Here is a 21,001-nt window from a genome sequence, read left to right as displayed (position 1 = left end):
GCGTGTATGTGTACTGTATGTGTGTAAATTGTATGTGTATGAGAAGAACTCTGTCCATAATGGTTCCAATGCAGCCGTCATGCCAAAAATTGTCTAAACCAATTGCACTTTTTGTCTTAACTGTCTTGCCTTCTTAGAAATTTTTGCACATCTAAATACATCATATACTTGCAATACGCACTTATTTGTAACTGCTTAATTTAATATGTCTACTTTAGGCCAAATTAGCTAGATGCCACACAATAATCTTACAGTACATTTCTTCTGAGTGAAAAGTCACATACAATGATGTTCTGATAAAACAGGCTTGATAAGACCAATTCATTTGCATAGTGCAATTCGAGGAAAGGATAATGGAAGGACATGACAGGGCTGATGGAGAGAAAATGGGACAGAGAGATAAATGGCAAGGCAGAACAAAGGAGACAGCATGGAAAAAACGAGCAGGAACAAAAAGGAGCCGGGAAAGGACATTTTGCCACACGCTTTCCTGTTGCATAATGACTGCTTGGACAAATTTGCACAAATGGAACTTACAAGAACAAAGACAAGGCATTACCCTATGATGTTCCTAGAGCTGTATCCAAACTACTCATGAATGTAGATCACTCTAAGGAGGGTAACAACAAGACATTGGGCTGAATTTAACAATAATTAGTTTTGACAAAAAAAAAAAAAAAGATTATTATAATTTTTTAAACAATTAAAACATCAATTATGATGCATACTTTGTTCTCATTGCATCAGAAAGGTTGGTGTAAATACTGCGACATGCACAATGCTTTCTTGCTCACAAAGTAATGTTGTGACGAATTGGATCCTGTATTTATAAAAAAAAATTCGGAATGTGGCATGGACTCATTGATAACCAGCTGCATGCATAACATAAACACAAACATGGTACGCAATGTGGACTTAATACAGTCTTTTTTGCATGGACCTACCATGGCCTGAGCATAGGAATGAAGAAGTTATGAGAACTCGATTGACGTAGAAACAATGCAGTGACGTCCCAATGAAAGCTCTCTCAGTGCTTACCATGTTTGTGTTTATGTTTACTGTATGATAAGCACCTGGTACTGTAAGAGTGCTTTTTTTTTTTGTCTCAGAATGCCATCCAATTTACCCCGTCTGTGCCATGCCATGTAGTACGTCAGTGAAATCCCTAATAGGTGTTAAAATTTATGCCTACAGGCAGTGCTAACCTTACTTGTCTTTGTGTTTGTATGCACAGGCAGTATGAGACAGTGGTGCCGCATGAGGATCCCATCGTGACTGAAGTCACCTCCACTCTACAAGAATGGGCTGTACTCTGGAAGCAGCTCTATGTGGTGAGTCTCACTTATGTTAAGATGGATGCGGTCAAGTAGCAGTTAAGCAGATACGTAAATACAACTTTTGCAGACATTATGAACAAATGAATACAGATTGGTGTTTAAGGTGTAATGGTCTGTCACAGTGCACATTGTAGTAACAAATTGCTAGTTTGTTTTTTTTGTCAGAAGAAACTGCTTATGGTCTCAATTTTGGTGATGTCAGAGAATGAGACAAAGGATGCACTTGTAGGCTGACAGCACCAAAATAAAAACTTGACCATCAAAACTCGGTAAACAATCAAAGGTCAGGAGATCTAACATGAACGGGGCTTGAACTAGTATCAAAATTCAGAAGTAACCATAAACCAGAATATCAAGATTCCAGTCCGACTGAGCAACCATGGGATGCACCGGACAAACAAACCCAATCCACGGAAGCCGGACACCCCCAAAGGTCGAATAGAGTCATGCACAGAGGCACCAGAGCTGCCCAAGGGGAACTTACACAAAACTAGTCACAATGTGTTGCCATTATAATGTTAACTGATCAGCTCATGATGTGACTGTGTGAATTAATAACCGAGTCCAGATGTTGGGATTCAGTAATCAGGTGAGTGTGAGGACAAGTGGCTCAAGAGTTTAAGTTAGCCATTTCAGCCATGTTTGTGGGTCATAATGTATGCTTGGAGAGGGTGTTTATTTATTAATTGATTCATTGCATAGACATGTTTAGAAACTGGGAATAACTGGTTGTGGGTTACTATGTATTTGTTCAAGATTGGTCTATTTGAAGCGTCTTTAGCAATGTATAATTTAAGGGACATCTCCTAGTACTATTACTGTACTTTCATACAGTATAATCCTTGTTCAGTCAGGCTACAAATAGATAAGAACCCTCCTACTGTTCGGAAACACCATAAACATTTCAATAGCTCTTTTTACAAATCATGAATTGGTTTTTACATCTCATTAAACAGAGCTATGTGAAAGTGCTTAAAAAAATACAGGTAATTTATTGGAGGTAAGAACCTTGTTATATTACCTGGCTTCAAAGTCAACCTTCCATTGAACTTAAGTGTGCTAAAATGATTGGTGTAATTATGTTAGAAAAGCATTGCGCCCTGCAGACAATAGAAAAAGGTTGAGCTCTGACAGTGTGCTTTATGTAGCCCTCCTCTAGATTATTGTGCATTAGTGGAAGTGATGACAATGACAATGGCCTTGAGTCTCTTTCTTGAGCTCAAGATTTTCACAGAATTCGTATACTCCGTTTTCTGTACATGTGTAATAAAACAAGACTTAAGATTTATAGTGGCTATGACCCCATGCAGTTTTGATGCTCCTGAATATAATAGTCATACAGAAACATAAAAAGGTCACTTAGTGGTTATTAATAAGAGAAAAGAACACATTAGAGATGTTTTCAGATTTATTCATAGCTAATTTCGTTACACACAGTACTGATTATGCACATGAACTCACACAAACAAACACACATTACTAGTGTACTGTTATTTAGAAAACCATTTTTTCCCTGTACCTATTTAGTACTAATAGTCTTTTTTGCTTATTAGTCCTAGCGGAAAAGGTGTTCTCTCTGTGGCATTGGTTTTTAGGCATGGAATGAATAATTTTTTCTAATCAGCAAAAATAAGTGAATAAATTATTATTAAGTTATATTTAATTTTTATATTTCCATACTTTTTCATATGTTACTTAAAACTTTCATAAATTGTTTTTAAGGATCTCATGAACGTTTTCTTGTGCACTTCAGCATTTAACGTTTAAGAAATTAAGTGTTTAAATACAATCTTTAATAAAAGATTCAAAATACTCAGTTGTTAAATTAAAGTAGAACATGTGCCACAATGATTCTTTTTTTTTTTAATGTGGAAATTTTTTTTCACTATCGTCTAAAAGAAGAAGGTAATGATGTTCTACCTTTAAACATTAACAATAATTTAAATAATAATAATAATAATCAGGCTTTTTCTAATCATTTTGGTAATTAAAACATTAAACAAACATTAAACAAATTAGGCTAAATTTGGTATTTTAAAAAATACAAAATGTATATGATAAAGCTACATTATAACTTCTACTTATGATATTATTTGTAGAGTGAGAATGCAGGAGTTTCAGCAAGAGAAAAATTAATTTGTGCTCGAGCGAGAAAATTTGAAAAGGTGAAACCATAACTTGAGCATGGGCCTATTTGCAGATCAGGGATCAACTAAAGTCCTTTACACCACTATTAGGAACAGTGAATGCGGTGTGGTTTCTGCCTGTTAAGACCAGTATAAGGCTCGGCCCATATGACTGTTAGGACCAGTGAAAAATATACAGTATGTTCTACTAGTACAGTATGTCAGGACTAGTGAAGGACATGTAGCTTTTGCTTGTCAGTCTCAGTGGAAGAGATGTGGTTTCTGTGGCTTTCAGCCTTTTTGGCTGTTAGTACAAGTGAAGGCAGAGACTACTGAAGGACATATGGCTTCTTTTCCTCTCAGTCTCAGTGGAAGAGACTTTGTCCCTGTCATTACCAGTAGGGTATACGATATAGTGATGCGCAGGTCGGGTATTTTTCCAACCCGCGGGTCCCACTTTTATGAAATTATTTGGCCCGCCCCAGCCCGCCCCGCACCACTATTTTTACCTCTATTTTTACAACCCGCCCCGCCCCGCCCCGGCTATAGGGAATTGCACGCAACATACATAGATTTTTCTATTTAATTTTGTTTTTAATGACCTGCCCCAACTCGCCCCGCAAATAAAGTGACAATTTATTTACACGCCCCAACCCGACCCGCGGGTTGGGGCCAGACGACCCGCGCATCACTAGTATACATGGTCATTACCTGTCACTCTCTATAAAAGAATCATTGCTCCGGTGCGCATCAAGTGGCTTTTTTTTACATTACATTACTTTTAAATGAATAAAGTAGTTGCACAACATTAAATCATTATAACCACCTTTAAACAGCTTCAAAACGGTGTAAAATGAAGTGACTGGATGCTGTTAAATATATTGTTTATATATCATCTTGCTGATTATCTAAAATGCTCTTAAGAGATACGCACACGCCTATTCAGGTACTTTGTTTCAGTTCGTGTGATTCAGTAATTTGTGCCACATCTTCACAACAGGTTGTCATTTTCTGCTTATTTGTTGCTAGTGTCATCCTTTTAAATGCTTAATTAACCCAACGTCTATCGATACAGCTGAGAAAAAGCCATGTTTCAAACACAGGAGAGACAATGACTCAGGTTTGGGACTGCTGTGTTTCCTTATTTACCACCAAGCTCTCTGAAGTTAAAGAATACCTGAGGGCTTATAATAAGCTTCCTCAAGATAGACATGCTTGTACTGCACTGAAAAGAAAATAAGATCTAAATTGGAGGCTGCGTGAAACAGAGATGGCTAATTCAAGATAAATTGTGTTTCGTAACATGTAATGGAACACTTGAAGCCCTCAGCTTCAGCTATGGCTGTGTGAAATACACAAGGAGAAGAAGGGCCCTTCAGTACTGTTATGACACACTGCACAGTTAAAATACCTTTTGAAGATTTTTCTTTGGCAACATGCCCCAGAGAATTCACTGTTTAACCTCACCAACTAATCTACTATTTATATCCTATATCGAGTGTGTATTCAGTTTCAATTGTACTGTAGAATATTTTTATTGATATTTTATAAGGAATAATATATGATGGGCCAGGCTATTACAGGACATTTATTCACGTTTAGTTGTGGTGATATGGTCCAATAGATTATTTCACTACGATGGCACATCCTGAAATATTGTATTCCTTATATACCATAGTAACATACCTAAGTGGAGTACTCTGGGTACTCCAGTTGCCTCCATTTTCGTTTAATGAAATGCTTTTGTAATAATGAACATTTTGATTAGTAACATGTGATTAATTAGATTTTTTTTCTCAGTAACTATAATGCATTAGTTAATTCCGACCATGCAATCTGTTTGGACGTGAAGCATTCCAGGACTGATAAAAAAAAAAAAAAAAAAAAAAAAAAAAAAAACTCAGATGTGTTGGACTAATGGTACTTAGTTATTAACCTAGTTAACCCAGTGTAAGTATGTATCCAATGTTGTAAACATTAAAGCACTTTTTGTAAGTCGCTCTGGATAAGAGCGTCTGCCAAATGCCTAAATGTAAATGTAAATGTAAATAACGGATCGTGACACTACTGGGATGTTTAACTACAGGTAGTCCTCTACTTACGAATTAATTCTGTTCCAGGAGCACGTTCATAAGTCGGATTTGTTCTTAAGTTAGAGAAAGTGAGTCGTATACAGCTTTGACACAAATATACAATATAAAGTATATCAATCTGCTTGACTGAATCTGCCATCATGTGGCCAAAAGCTGTAACCGCGCCTAAGGAAATGAATCTCACAGTAAAATGTTGTCTCTGCGCCTGTAAATCCTGGACATTATTCTATCATCTGTTTTTCACTTTCTTGGACTGTGAACTCTGTTTTGTTGAGGATTTTTCAAAATTAGAATGATACAATAACTGGTAAAATAAATAAACGTGCCTACAGTCACATCATGGCCATGCTGATAGTCAGAACAACACTGCAATCATCTTGCACATTTTAACAGTTTAGAGCTTCGATGTCATAGAACAAAGAAAAGTTATTGTCAAGTTATGTTTTAGGCATGTCATTCCCACCTCTCTTTCTCTCTCTTTATTTCCTAATTTACCCCAAAAAAAGCACAAACTCCATCTGTACTGAAGACAGATGAATGCTGGAAAACTTTGCAAAACATTGTGACTGCTACAAGCTGCTTACTACCAAAGTTGGTTGAACACCTTACAACAAAAGTCACCACATCAACAATTATAACTTGTACTTTGTGCACTAAAATATGTGGCTTACTGCTTAATTAAAACTCAACCGGCACAGATCTATGCCGGCAACACTGCTTAGCTTAATGAGGATTTAAAAATGTATATATGTGTCTCCATAGTAAACACAAAACATACCGGTGCTGTGGTGTAATTTAACTTCATGGCATATGAAAACTGAATCTAGAAAAACTCAGCATGACTTCAACAAAAGAATGAATGTCTGTTTTCCTTTTAATGAGCAATTTATTACAGTTCATTTCATTTTTTTTCTTTTTTTTTTTTACTATTAGAAAGGTTTAACTCATGCAATAAAAATGACGAGATCCTAACATATGCCACTATTACCTGCACTGCTTATGCTATTGATGAGCAGTGGGATTCCCTTATTTCTTCAGCGAGTACCAGATTGTTGCCCATTTGTTCCCAAGTTCTCTGTATGGAACAGATGTGTGTGCTGGTTATGGGATTGAAAATGTCTGACATGTTTCGCCATCTGGATGGATGTTTGTGTGTTTTTTTGGGTCATGAAATGGTCAGAGATGCCATTCAGCCCTAAGGCAAATTCAGAAGCTGCCATAAGCCAGGACAGAGTCTAATCAAATTTTTTGTGTTGTCAGTGCTTTGGGATAATTAGAAGATGAATTTTTACTTTTTAGGCTGAATATTTGTCAATTCTAGGAGATTTCACTTGTGTATCCTGTACATTTTCACTGACCATATAGAACAAAATCCTTACTAAACCAAATTTGTATTCTGTTTTCTGTTTGCAGCACTGACCGACTGATTGATTGATTTATTGTTTTGATAGGATACTTGGGTGGTGGATTGATTAATTGCTTAACTAACTAGTTAGTTTGATGACTTGCTTGATTAATTGGTTGGTTGGTTGATCGCGTGATTGATTATTTCTCATTTATGGTGTGAGGTGCTGCACAAACACAATGTTTTCAATTACAGCTGGACTAATGCAACTTTTTCTTTAGCAATACCCGAACACTGAACACTGAAACCTGGTTCTGGTACACATTTAATATGTCTTTCTTTAAAAACTACCAAGCTTTAGTTTATTCCACTTGAAGAACTTCACTGTTAAACAGTTATACACAAAATCACTGTATAATATGTAAAAATAAACTGTAAATATATAATTTAATTGGAGTACAATAAATATGATAAATTAGAACAAAGAAGCTGTCAAGTCTTTTTGTCTGTAAACAATTCCAGTTTTAAAAATACATTTCTCCTCCGAATGCCATTCCAATCTTTCCTATTAAATACAGCATTTGATATCTGATAGGTGATGAAATACATTTGATTTCTGATCAGTTTTTGTTTCTGACAGGAAAAAGGCATCAGTGTTTTCGGGACTCTGTGATTTCTATGAATATGAATTTCATATAACAGCACATGTCTGACAATTTTATTTGTGTTACTAAAGCATTCTGTAAATGACTTATTATTATTATTATTATTATTATTGATTTGAGACATTGTGTCTTTTAACTATGTATAGCTAAATTTTGTATCATGGAATGTCCATAAGACAAGTTAAGTCAACACCCCTCAACCAATTTAATCAATTATTAGTGGGCCGGAACTAACTGTACAGTATATTATACTGTATTGTTTATATAATATTTCCAATTAAAGGTTTATACCATTATCCTGGAGCCTATCCTAGGGATTTTATGACACGAGGTGGGACCCACCCTGAATTGCACAGCACAACCACACACAAACACACACTCACACAGCACAGATCATTTGGAAACATCAGTCAACCTTAATGCATGTTTTTGGACAGTGGGAGCAAAACCTCAAGCACAGGGAGGACATGTACACTCCATAAACACAGACCAGAGGTGAGATTCAAACCCTTTAACTCTGGAGGTGCAAGACTACAGTAAAAAACACTAAGCTACTGCATCATGCAGTCTACAGTACCTTGTTCAGTATCTTGTATACAGAATATTGTATCATACTGTATATTATGTTAGAGGATTAAAAGTGTATTCATGTGCTCCATTTATGCACTTATATTGTATTCCTGCAGTGAGAACATTTTGAGAACATACATTGTTGAACTGTTAATGTGTTTTACAGTATTTGTTAATAATATACTACAGTAGAACACTAATATCTCTGAGTTCGAAGTGAGAAATTGAAATCGAAAGTTAGGTGGTGATGGTCACCATTAATAAGTTTACACTTTTAATCCAAAGCCCAATAAAAAATTTGTGTAATAACAATGTAAAAAGCTGCAAAGGAGATGCCAACTTGAGTCACACCGAGCTGATGGGAGTAGAAGTGAAAACATGTCATTGAAGCTTACAGTACGTCAGGTTTTATGCGTGGCCCCGTAGACAGAAAGACAGTAAGCAAGAGGGAAGGAAAATTATGAGTGGAAGACATAACTCATCATCTATATTTATCATATAGAACATGATCTGATGATCTAATAAGCATCCTGGGAGGACTATTCGCATGCTCCAGGCCATCATGTGCATGTCATTATTCTGTATAATGATGTCTGAATTCTGACAAGACATTCAGTCAGACACAGTCACCTTCTTTCTTACAAGCCTAGTAGTAAATTACATTTAAGGGTAAGCACCTTTATCTGCAATCAGCTGTGCTTGTGGCAGGATAGTTTCACACTGTTTTTATGCCCTTATATAGTCATTATACTGTATGTCAGGTTTGGTGTCATGTATCTCTCTGGTAAAGCATAAAAGCATAAAAGGAATACTATGGCCTGTATTTTCCAGGCACTTCTCCAAGATGCTTTGTGATGTTTATAAATGGAAACCACTCACGAGTACATTTTTGTGTTACTTTATTCCTTAACTTGTGTTTCATGTATAAACTGTGATACAAAACAACAATTGTTGTATTTTATTTCATATCAAGATTTCAGAATAGCAGTGCATTTTATTAGTTTCATCTGCCAGGATCAGTACAGGTTCAAATATTGCAGGTCCTACGCATTGGATTTCTTTTACACAGAAGCACAAACCCTTTGGATTTTTACAGAGAATATACAGAGGTCAGGCAGGTCTTTACGTTTTAAAGCCTCAGTACAGCAAGTAACTGGCCAGAACTGCAAGGCTAGCCATTTAAGAAAAAGGGCCACAGACTGAGCAAGACTAATTAAAAATAAAAGCCACACTAATATTCCTAATATTGGTAAAAGATACCATTTAGGAAGCTACCATGTTCTCTCCATTTCAGTATTGTGTTAGTCAACTAGACTAGCAGCAGCCATTATTTATAAATAAATAATTTGCTAGCTCAATTTAAGAGCTGTACTTGTTATTTTAGCCATAGGCTCAGTTCCAAGTGTTTTCTTATTTACCTTAGCAATGTTGGGCTCTTCTTCTTTACAAATGGACTGGTAAGTACCTGTTGTTCGGAAAAAGATTTTGTTAAAAAGGTTAAAGCTAATTATTTAAGTCCGGCACACAACTGCCCATAAAATCGCTCTTACTCAATGTTTTGACATTCATGCTGCAAGTTAAACTTTAATCTCATAGTAGTGCATAGTTATCTTACTGCTTGTTATTAGCCCAATGTTTGATCTAAAAATGTAAGCAAGTTTTATTATCACTGGCAGTAATCAGGGCTGGAACACTTGAGAGGAAGAACATACTGTAGATTGAGCTGTCTATTTATCTTTTGAAGGTTTAGTTGTCTACTTTTCTTTTCTTTTTTTTCCTTTGGAGTCGCATTTTTGTTTCTGTTTCTTGAGGATTTTGTAATTCCTGTGTCTTTCGCATACTATATCTCGCTGATTAGCTCTTTTAAGTGACTTTAAGGGAACCTTTTTTTTTTTTTTTTTAAAGTGCTAGATTCTGTTACATAATCTGGAACATAACTGCTCATAACTTTACTTCTACTCAACATTTTGATTTCATTTATGGTGATACTGCGAAAGTTTTATTAAATTCTGTACATTTAGTTTTGCGACAAACTCTGGCTTTACAGACAGACAGACATCAATTTTTTGGTCCTCCAACGTATGAAGCAAAAATCTTTAAAAGAGTGAGTTCTGACCATGCACAGACAAAAACTTGAATTTCTATAGATACCATTTTCAACAGTTCTTTTTCATTAGTACGCATTTGTTCCAAAGTGCATTGCTTAGGGCCCAAGGTTGACGATAGAAAAAGTATATGTAGTATACACTTTGTCTTGCTATTTCTTTTCTTTTTATAGTTACCCTCTGGAGCTGTAGGCACAGTAGGATGGAGGCTAAGTTGCCCTCTAGCAGGAATTTTTAAACACATTTGTGAATTTTCTTTTTTTTTTTGCATTTACTGTAACTAGCACACTAGTTAGTTTGCAAAACTTCACTGCAGTATTTTAGCACATTATTTGCCAAGATGTAAGTAATTTGAATATAATTAAAGCAGACCCTGTAAAGTGCCCTATACTGTACTTTATTGTTTTCCACTTTTTTTAAAGGGAGGATTTCATGTGTAATTTGATCTAATGCCTGATCTCAGTGTTTTTTGTTTTAAAAAAATGTAAAGAAAAAAAGGAGCCTATAGGCATTGGTACAATGACCCTTCCCAAGGTGAGAGGTCAATTGTCGATGATTTTTTTTTCAGTCTGCTAGCAGAATTCTTTTTTCTGCTACTGACAAGTAGCAAGAATGTTCTTAGCTACATAAGAACACCCACAAGTAACAGAAGGTGTTAAAAGTTCAAACAAACTTCCAAAGATATACTGTATGTAATAGGAGTTGCCAGTTTTTAGTCTGTGGTTATTTACAAATATAATAATTCCATAACTGTTTCATGCTAGGATAATATATTAAACAAGGTTTCTTGCATTGCTCTGACTGATTTTTTTTTTTTAAATGTATAACAGTTTTAAACAGATATTATAAGGCCAAAGTATAGGAACACCTACCCATTGAACCTCCATTTCAAAACCATAAACATTAAATATAACTGATACCCATTTGCAGCTGTAATAGCGAAAAGGCTTTCCCTTGATGTTCAGCAAGAAGGCCTAATGTAAAGTGGTGTTCCAGGTTATCTCTGAGGTGTTCAGTGGGGTTATGGTCAAAGCTTTTTGCAGACCACTCAGTTTTGCCACACCAGCTTTGGTAAACCATGTCTACAGTATATGGAGCTCAATTAGTGCTGAAACAGGTTTGGACCTCTTAGTTCCAGGGAATGGAAATTGTAATGCCAGAGCATACAAATACATTCTAGACTTTTGCGTATTCTTAACTTTCGTGCAACAATTTAAGAAAGAACCAGATATACACATACTGTACACACACACACACACACACACACACACACACACACACACACAAAATACACATGGAACTGTAAGTGTCATGGTGTGTATTGGCCATATAGACAATTGGTGCACTATTTTATGCATTATATTTGATAATGTATGAAATTTGTTTAACTAACATACTGTACATGGTAATGCTTTTTTTAACACAATATTTGACTTTCAATGTAAATACAGTAAATCCATCGTTCTATATCAAAATTGTTCTAAAAGTTATTGAAGAACTTTTCAACTAGGGGCCTCGTAATACGGAAAAGATCTCTACACAGTAAAAAAAAATTGGATTCAAAATGATCCAAGGTTGAAGGACTTAACTTTTAAATCACCATGAAAAGATTCAACGTAGTCTTATATTGTACTTCATACTTACTAGTCATGGACTTGTCTCCCTACTGGATGGCTCTTCTCCCACAATCCAATATTTGATCTAAAAATGTACCAAAAAAAAAAAAAAGCACATATCACACAGAAGCAGGCAGCTACATATACATATAGATTTTTAACATATTGATCTCTATGGAATTAGAACAAGATGTGTGAATGTGCTGTATGTACTGTATTATATATGTGAGAGCATTTACATGAATATACATTTATCTTAACTGAAGTATTGACATTAATTTACTGAATGGAATGAGTCAGTATACAATAAAAGCACAAATACAGTACACAATGTTTGTGGACGTTTACATTTTGGAGAGTAAAAGCAGCTCTTAATGTAACATAAGTCATCCCTGACCCTGTCAGGCTAACAGTGTCAGACATTAATACTTATACTGTACTGCAGTTAGGTTTCAGAGTACAGTACACACACTGACTCTCTCTAGAAATTTTTAATGCTCATGCTCTTACAGAGCTTGCTAACCCTCCCTGTTCATCCGACTCCTTTACGCCTATAGGTGTAAGTGAATTCCTGCGGCTTCTCAGTGGTGACATTGCAGAGTAATGTTAATGGTACCTGAGACCCGTCTGAGATTTGTGATGGATGAACGTGGTAGGATTAATAAATGAGCTTTGTTTACAGCAACAACAATAAGACATAAAATAACACTAAAAAAATCTCTTACCGTCATTGTCTCTTGAGCTTGCAGGTATTTTTTTCTCCCACTGAAACACTGAAATGACATTTCAGAGTCTATTCCTCTGTCCCTCAGAGACTGCTTTCCTCCTCACCTGTAGCTCCCCAACGTGTCTTCACTCTTCTAAATTTATACAGAAACCATTTACCGGCTGCAGACCACCCCTGCGCGGTAAACATTTAAAGGAAGCGTGTTTCCCATTGGCTGATTCATTTCATGTTACATTTGTGTCTGACACCTGAGCGTATTTCGTGGCAGGTCCCGCCCTCACTCATGCTCATTTAAATGCGCTAATAATGAAGCAGTAATTAGAATATATCCGCCTCTAGCTATTGATCAGCCAATCAGAAACAAGATTAGAATTTTCCTGCCTCCAGCTTTTGATTGGCTGTAACAATTAACGCGGAGAGCTCATGGAGTTTTTGCTAAAGTTTTTGGTACAAAAATAACACCATTGTTCCCCTCATACAAGCAAAATATTAAAATGTAACTAAAAGCACTGCTTTAAAACAGCTACACAGCAAATACATTATCCTTGTGTCAGAATATTCAGGCCTGCATTAAGAAAGCTGATAGCTAGATTGCCATGGTGATAATTTAGAACAAATGTCATCAAAACAAAAAAATATATTTTTTGTAGTATCAGTCTCCTAAATTTTCTTTATATTCTCTGAAGGCATGAAGCAGATACTATAGCCTACATGTAAATGGGACCTCTGCTGCCTTACCTGTGCCACTTCCTGTGGATAATATTTTAAAAAGTAATGAAAAAATGGTAAACATGCATCTAGAAGTATTATAAAATATATATTTTTAAGTATTATAAAACTGATATAATATACCACAAAATTACAAAGAAAAACATTGAATTTGTACGGACATTAACCTGTGAGTTTTATATTTAATGAGTTTCATATTTAATTACAATTTATTATTAAAATTTTACATAAAGTTGTACATAATTTACAAAAACAGAAAAAAATATGGTAATTTAACCGTCAAAAATGTAAAAAACTAAATTTAGTATTGAAATAATACTTTAAAAAATAACTTAATAATTTACAGAAAATATCTGTAATTTTACAGAGATTTGTTTGTAGTTTTCAAAAAAAAGGAAAACTACTATAAAATTTTAAAGTTATTTTCTGTTAAATTAAGACTTTTTTTTTTTTTTACATTGTAATTTATTTTGACAAGTAACACATTGCAGTCGACAGACACTACAAAGCCAGAACAATATGTCTTATAAGTGGTATTGCCTTTCTGTCTTTGACGTAATGGATTGTAAATGTTTGCACATATCACTGTCTGCTCCTTGTTTGCTACATAAGGCTCACAGCTCCAGTCCAAAACTCAAGAAGCAAGGAGATCTTGACTGATTTGCCACATTGTAGTGAGTAGACTCAAATCACATTTGATTTGGTTTGATTCTGAGCAAAATTCTACTTAAATAAACGTATTTATATACATGTTGCTTTGGTGCATCTATAATAATTAGAAAATCATGAAAATGTTTATTAATTTCAGTAATTCAATTCAAAAAGTGAAACTAATATATTATATAGATTTATTACACACAGACTGATATATAAAGTGGGGCAAAAACGTACAGTATTTAGTCAGCCACCAACTGTGCAAGTTCTCCCACTTGAAAAGATGAGAGAGGCCTGTAATTTTCATCATACAGTAGGTATACTTCAACTATAAGAGACAAATTAAGAGGGAAAAAAAATCCAGAAAATCACATTGTAGGATTTTTAAAGAATTAATTGGTAAATTCATTGGTAAAAGAAGTATTTTGTCACCTACAAACAAGCAAGATTTCTGGATCTCACAGACCTGTAACGTCTTTATTAAGAGGCTCCTCTGTCCTCCACTCGTTACTTGTATTAATGCAGTCTTTTATCAGTATAAAAGACACCTGTCCACAAGCTCAAACATTCACACTACGAACTCCACTATGGCCAAGACCAAAGAGCTATCAAAGGACATAAACAAAATTGTAGACCTGCACCAGGCTGGGAAGACTGAATCTGCAATGGGTAAGAAGCTTGGTGTAAAGAAATCAACTATGGGAGCAATTATAAGAAAATGGAAGACATACAAAACCACTAGTAATCTCCCTCGATCTGGGGCTCCAAAGAACACCATACCACTGTGAAGCATAGGGGTGGAAACATCATGCTTTTGGGCTGTTTTCTTTGCAAAGGGACCAGGATGACTGATCTGCATAAAGGAAAGAATGAATAGGGCCATGTATTGTGAGATTTTGAGTGAAAACCTCCTTCCATCGGCAAGGGCATAGAAGATGAAACGTGGCTGGGTCTTTCAACACACCGCCTGGGCAACGAAGGAGTGGCTTCGTGAGAAGCATTTCAGGGTCCTGGAATGCTTCTCACGAAGCATAGTAAGCCAGTCTCCAGATCTCAACCCCATAGAAATTCTTTGGAGGGAGTTAAAAGTCCATGTTGCCCAGCAACAGCCCCAAAACATTACTGCTCTAGAGGAGATCTGCATGGAGGACAACAGAAAACGTTTGACCTCTATCATTGCCAACAAATAGTATATAACAAAGTATTGAGATGATTTTTGTTATTGACCAAATACTTATTTTTCACCATAATTTGCAAATAAATTCTTAAAAAAAAATCCTACAATGTGATTTTTTGCATTTTTTTTCTTATTTTGTCTCTTATAGTTGATGTTTACCTATGATGAAAATTACAGGCCTCTCTCATCTTTTTAAGTGGGAGAACTTGCACAATTGGTAGCTGACTAAATACATTTTTGCCCCACTGGATATACCTTTTTTTTTTTTTTTTTTTTTAATAAAGAGAACACACGGTTTGACTTGAACCATGCATACACATATGAGAGGCTTTAGTAAAAATGTTACCTTTATTTTTTTTAAGCAGTATATTTCAAGTGTTTATTTCTTTTAATTTTAAAGATTATGGCTTACAGCTAATGAAAACTCAAAATTCAGTATTTCAGAAAATTATAATATTGTGAAAAAGTTCAATATTGGAGACTCATGGTGCCACACTCTAATCAGCTAATTAACTTAAAACGCCTGAAAAGGTTCCCTGAGTCTTTAAAAAGTCTCTCAGTCTGGTTCAGTAGGCTACACAATTACAGTATGGGGAAGACTGCTGACTTGACAGTTGTCTACTGACACCCTGCACAGAAAAAGGTGCACAAGCAACTGCACTTTTGAGTGGATTGTGAAATGAAGCCCATTCAAAAATTTGAGAGAGAATAAAAATAGTGGACTGCAGCTGGATTGTGTGTTTCAACAGCCAACATGCACAGATGTATCCAGGACATGGGCTAAACTGTTGCATTTCTTGTATCAGGCCACTCTTCAACCAAAGACTACGTCATACGTCACCAGGCGTCTTACATGGGCTACAGACAAAAAGAACTGGACTGTCGATCAGTGGGTCCTCTTTTCAGATAAAAGTAAATTTTGCATTTAATTTGGAAACCAAGCTCCCAGAGTTTGGAGGAAGAGGTTAAGTGTAAAGTTTGCACAGTCAGTGGTGATTTGGTGACCCATGTCATCTGCAGGTGTTGATGCACTGTCAGGTCCAAGGTCAGCGCAGTCGTCTAGCAAAAACATTTTAGAGCACTTCATGCTTCCCACTGCTGGCCAGCTTTCTGCTGATTTCATTTTTCAGAAGAACTTGGCATCTGCCCACACTGCCAAAAGTACCATGGTATCTCTGTGCCTGATTGGCCAGCAAACTCGCCCGACCTAAACCCTATAAAAAATCTATGGGGTATTTTGAAGAGGAAGATGCGAGACACCAGACCCAACAACGCTGGGGAGGCCGTTAGCCTGGGCTTCCCTAACACCTCAGCAGTGCCATTGACTGATCGCTTCCATGCCACGACGATTCGCTGCAGTACTGTAATTCACGCAAAGGGAGCCCTGACCAAGTATAGAGTGCTGTACATGTTCATACTTTTCTATGTTAAAAATGTAAAATTTATAAGTAATGGGGTAAGCATGTAAGCTCACCATTCCTCATTATAGTAAGCAGGATGTTAAGGGGGTAGACAAGGCACTACCTGAGAGCTTTAATTTGTTTTTAAGGACTTACTTGGTTTACCTTTTTTTTTTTTTTTAATGTTACGCATTTTTTCGCTACACATCTGTGTATCTGCTGTGCTTGACAAATACACTTTTTTACTTCCAGGTTTATCCATATAAAATAGCTATTGCACTTTATTTAGTGTTGTATGGCTCCACATTTTTCCCTATTGTGCCTTGGTATATGGTTACAAATATATATATAAAAAAATAATAAAAAACACAAACCTTAGTTGACTTATACCCTGCTTCCATGTGTTAAGCAGAAAATCATGTCACTGCAAACTGGAATCAATGCTGTTGCAGCTCGGTTTCAGCAGAAACTCTCAAAAGGGTCGAATTCCACAATTGTATATTTTTACTTCAACAGGACATGATTGCATCAGGTTGCAAAGACGGTTTCCATCCAGCTATATTTCATAGGGTGATGCTCTCCTTTCTGATCATACACTGCCTGGCCCCCCAAAAATTTGGATTGCCTTTAGCTTTAATTACAGCACGCTTTGACTGTGGCATGATTTTGAGGAACTAATGGAGCGTCACTTCATTTATTTCTGTACAGGTTTTCATTAATTTTTGGCTCATTGGAAGAGTCAAACCATTCTCCTGCTACATATCACAAAGACATTCAATGGTGTAAAGGTCAAAGCTCTATGTGTGTACAGTATGTGTGTGTGCGGACTTGTGTGTGCCTGTAAGTCTTTGTCGGCAAACTGCTGTATGTGTTTGTCCATGGGTGTGTGTGTGTGCGTGTGTGTGTATGTGTGAGATAGTCGTTTCCCTTACTTCTCGTTTGCTTTACTTTATTTTTACTTTATATTTTGTATTATCGGTTTTCTATTAATATTTTGGGTTGTAGAACGAATCACTGATTACACTTCTGGAATGAATTATGCTTGCAATCCAATGTTTAACTGTATATTCAAGACAAAGTTTTAGGACAGCCTTCTACAAATCAGTTATTGTAGCTACAGACCTACAACAGTAAGAGATGTAGTCTACCCCTACAGAGATTTAGTTTTCTAGACCATGCGCAGGTCTGACTAGGGCCATAAAATAAATAAATAAACAAATCTTGTTTGAAATAAATATACAGTTAAGTACATAAATAAATGTTTAAATAAAATCCTTAATTACTTTTAAATATTTCAGCACCAATTTATACATTTAATAATTTTTATAATTAATAATGCTGAGTCTAGACCTGGCTAACTGAAGCAACCCCAGATCATAACACTACCTCCAGAGGCAGTGAGCTCTATTGCATGATGCCCCACTTCATGCCCTTTTCTTCTTAACCTGACGCACACATCACTCTGGAATAGGGTCAGTCTGAACTAATTATACCACATGCTCTTTTTCCATTGCTACAAAGTCCAATCTTCTTGCAGTCTAGCAAAGTTGTTGTTTTTTTAAAGTGGGTTTCTTATGGCCACACAGCTGTTTAGTCCCAGTCCTTCAACTTCTCACTGTATTATGTGTGTATACTTTCACGATTAAACATAGCTGTGATTCCTACTGTCAAGTTTTTAAAAAGCGTTTAGGTCAGTATTATTTGTTCATTAATAAATATTATTCAGTACATTTATTTCAGTAATGTATTAGACAGTTCTTAATGTAATTTTAGAATTTGCTAGCTGAAGCATAATAATTACAGCAATACAGTGGAACCTTGGATTACAAGCATACATGTAATTCGTTCCAGAAGGAGGCTTCTATTCCAAAACACTCATACATCAAAGCAAATCTTTCTATATGAAATAATAGAAACTCAAATTATTCGTTCTACAGCCCCTAAAAATGAATACATAAAAATAATTAATACAAAATGTAAAGTAAAAATTAAACAAATTAACCTGCACTTTACCTTTTAAAAAAAGTTAAAATAAATTTTAGGGGGAGAGGGAGAAAATTAATTTTAATGAGACTTTCTTTTGCTTTACACGCGTGCACACGTGTGTTATAACAAACAGTACAAGTGTGCTGCACACACACGCTTACAAACACAAAATAAAATGTTTTACGCGCACACACGTGGTCGCACTGTTATAGTAAACAGTAAACGTGTGCACGTATGTCGATTATACCAGTAAAACGCGCACTAAGACCCAGCAGGGGAGACGATTACCCACAATTCCGCAGCACAAAAGAGAGAAAAAACATTGGCTCAGTTGTAATCACGTGACACTCGGCAACAAAACAAGAAGTGCATGCGTAAATCTCAGATTAATGCATTTTAATGTGTTATTTCAACAAGAAACAGGTTATTTACAGCAAGGTGTACAGTGGTGTTTTAAATAACGCTGACACTGACTTGCAATCATCCAATACAATCCATTTTTTTCCCCTTATTTTAATAAGAGAAATCTCTAGAATCAGCACTTTTTAGGAGTTATACCTGTAACTTATTATTTTCAGGTTTCCGTGTTCAGGACAGAATACATTGCACTTCAGAGCAATAACATGGCAAGCTACTTATTTTTTTCTTTGTTTAATTTTTTTACTTTAGGGAAAAAGAGAGAAAGAGAAATTAAATTGTTAGCACGGCTGCAAAGTGGCACAGTGGGTAGCACTGCCACTGCACAGCTTCCATCATGAGCTCCGGTTACTGCCAGTGTGGAGGTTTGGATGTTCTTCCTGTGTCAATGGAAGTTGCCTTTGCGTTCTCTGCTTTCCCATCCTGGGTGAATTCTTCTGTCTTTAAACTACAGTCCATAACACCACCCTGCTGCTGGTTGTTTTTTTTTTTCCTATGACATACCCTGTTATTTTTACAACTGATCCTTTAAACAAGGCACATTGTCACTGATTGAAAGTTAATACCCTTATCAAAGGTGCAAATGTATAATGTGTTTTCACTTATATCAAGGCCACTTTGTTAAGGCAAGCAACTCATCAGTAATGGAGACCTGGGTATAAAATGGTCCATTTGAGCAATTGCAATCATAAGCAGTCATAGTGAAGCTGCTTGGATTTATGCAACCCAAGCCATTTTCTTAGATTTTAAGTAAAACTGTTTTCAGGGTCATCCTTAGCAGCAGTTAGTGTACTCCATGTAATGAGAACTCCATCGAGGAATTGGGGAATACAGTATGAAGAACATTTAAAGTGACGCTCCGTGATATGTCCTTCCTCCTGGTGCTGTTTAGTACCCATTGGAAAAACAGCTACAAATGTGGGAAGCAGTGGGACTAATTTAGAATGTTAATGCAAAATGAGTTTGCTATTACCAACAATATGAGGGAAAAATATTTATTGTTACAGTTACATGGACACTGATAAATGCACTGGAAAAAGGCTGAACATACTGTATTCCCAAATGATGGATGGCTGGATGGCTGGATGGATATAAAACCTGTGTATAAATATGGGGTAATTTAAGATAAGTAAAAAAGTTAAGCAGTTCAGTAGTGGTTCGAGTTTAAGTAAAATTCTTCTGAAAATATCTGCTGATTCCAAAAATTTAAAATTAACAGTTTTTGTTCCTTATTTTGACCTGACTACTTCTCAAAGTCTTCATCACAAATCATAAACAATCTGTAAAACACTATAATAGATCAAATATTTCCAAAAGAGAGAGAGAAAGAGAGAGAGAGAGAAAAAGAGAGAGAGAGCACATTTACCATGATGTGTTTAAAATGTATACCATAGAAAAGAATGAGAACATTTGATGCTGGTCACTTGGCATTGTAAAAGGTCCTTTTTTTTGTTATAGGACAGAGTTCTGTTAGTAAATTACTAACAACATTAAAGCTTGTGCAGATATTAACAATTTATTTCATTTAATTATTTAAATAAGAAGTTCTATTTAAACTTATTACTTTTTTCTCTAATCTTTCTTTATGTAAAGCTGCTTTGTGACAGACTTTGATGTAAATAAAAAAGAAAATAGTTGTTGTTATCTCTAATGGTTTTAGTCACTAAACCAATAAACCCTCAATTGCAAAAATTGAGGGCACGGACATGGCAGAAATGGTCAATTTAACAAAATTATAACAATTTTCATGCTAAGTGAAAGATAGGATGTGCATAATGTTTGTGTGAAATTATGCTTTCCCTTAATATAAAAAATATATACTGTATATTTAGGATAAATATATTTAGCATCAAAACATATATATATAAATTATAAGATGACTCATAGAACGGATTAAATATAAAGAAAGATATAGAGCCTAAGGGTTTTTTTTGCCACAATATTCATTTTAAACAGCCAATGTGACAGACGCCCCCTGCAACTTAAAGTCGACAGAAAACCTGATACTGAAAGGAAGTGAAAGATAAAGCTAAATTCACTGTGTATATAGTTAC

General features: G+C 35.6%; 1 protein-coding gene across 1 annotated transcript in view; it reads left to right on the top strand.

The window, feature by feature from the left end:
- dock3 (dedicator of cytokinesis 3) overlaps positions 1-21,001 on the top strand; it is a 271,714-nt gene that overhangs the window by 108,393 nt on the left and 142,320 nt on the right. The window contains exon 5 of the mRNA XM_053483930.1: positions 1,235-1,331. Coding sequence (XP_053339905.1) covers positions 1,235-1,331 — 97 coding nt within the window. The remainder of the gene's footprint in view (positions 1-1,234; positions 1,332-21,001) is intronic.

This window comes from Clarias gariepinus, chromosome 23, assembly GCF_024256425.1.
Source record: "Clarias gariepinus isolate MV-2021 ecotype Netherlands chromosome 23, CGAR_prim_01v2, whole genome shotgun sequence".
In the NCBI taxonomy this organism is placed as follows: domain Eukaryota; kingdom Metazoa; phylum Chordata; class Actinopteri; order Siluriformes; family Clariidae; genus Clarias; species Clarias gariepinus.
The sequence above is the reverse complement of the archived record's forward strand: the minus strand, read 5'-3'. Positions and strand labels throughout refer to the sequence as shown.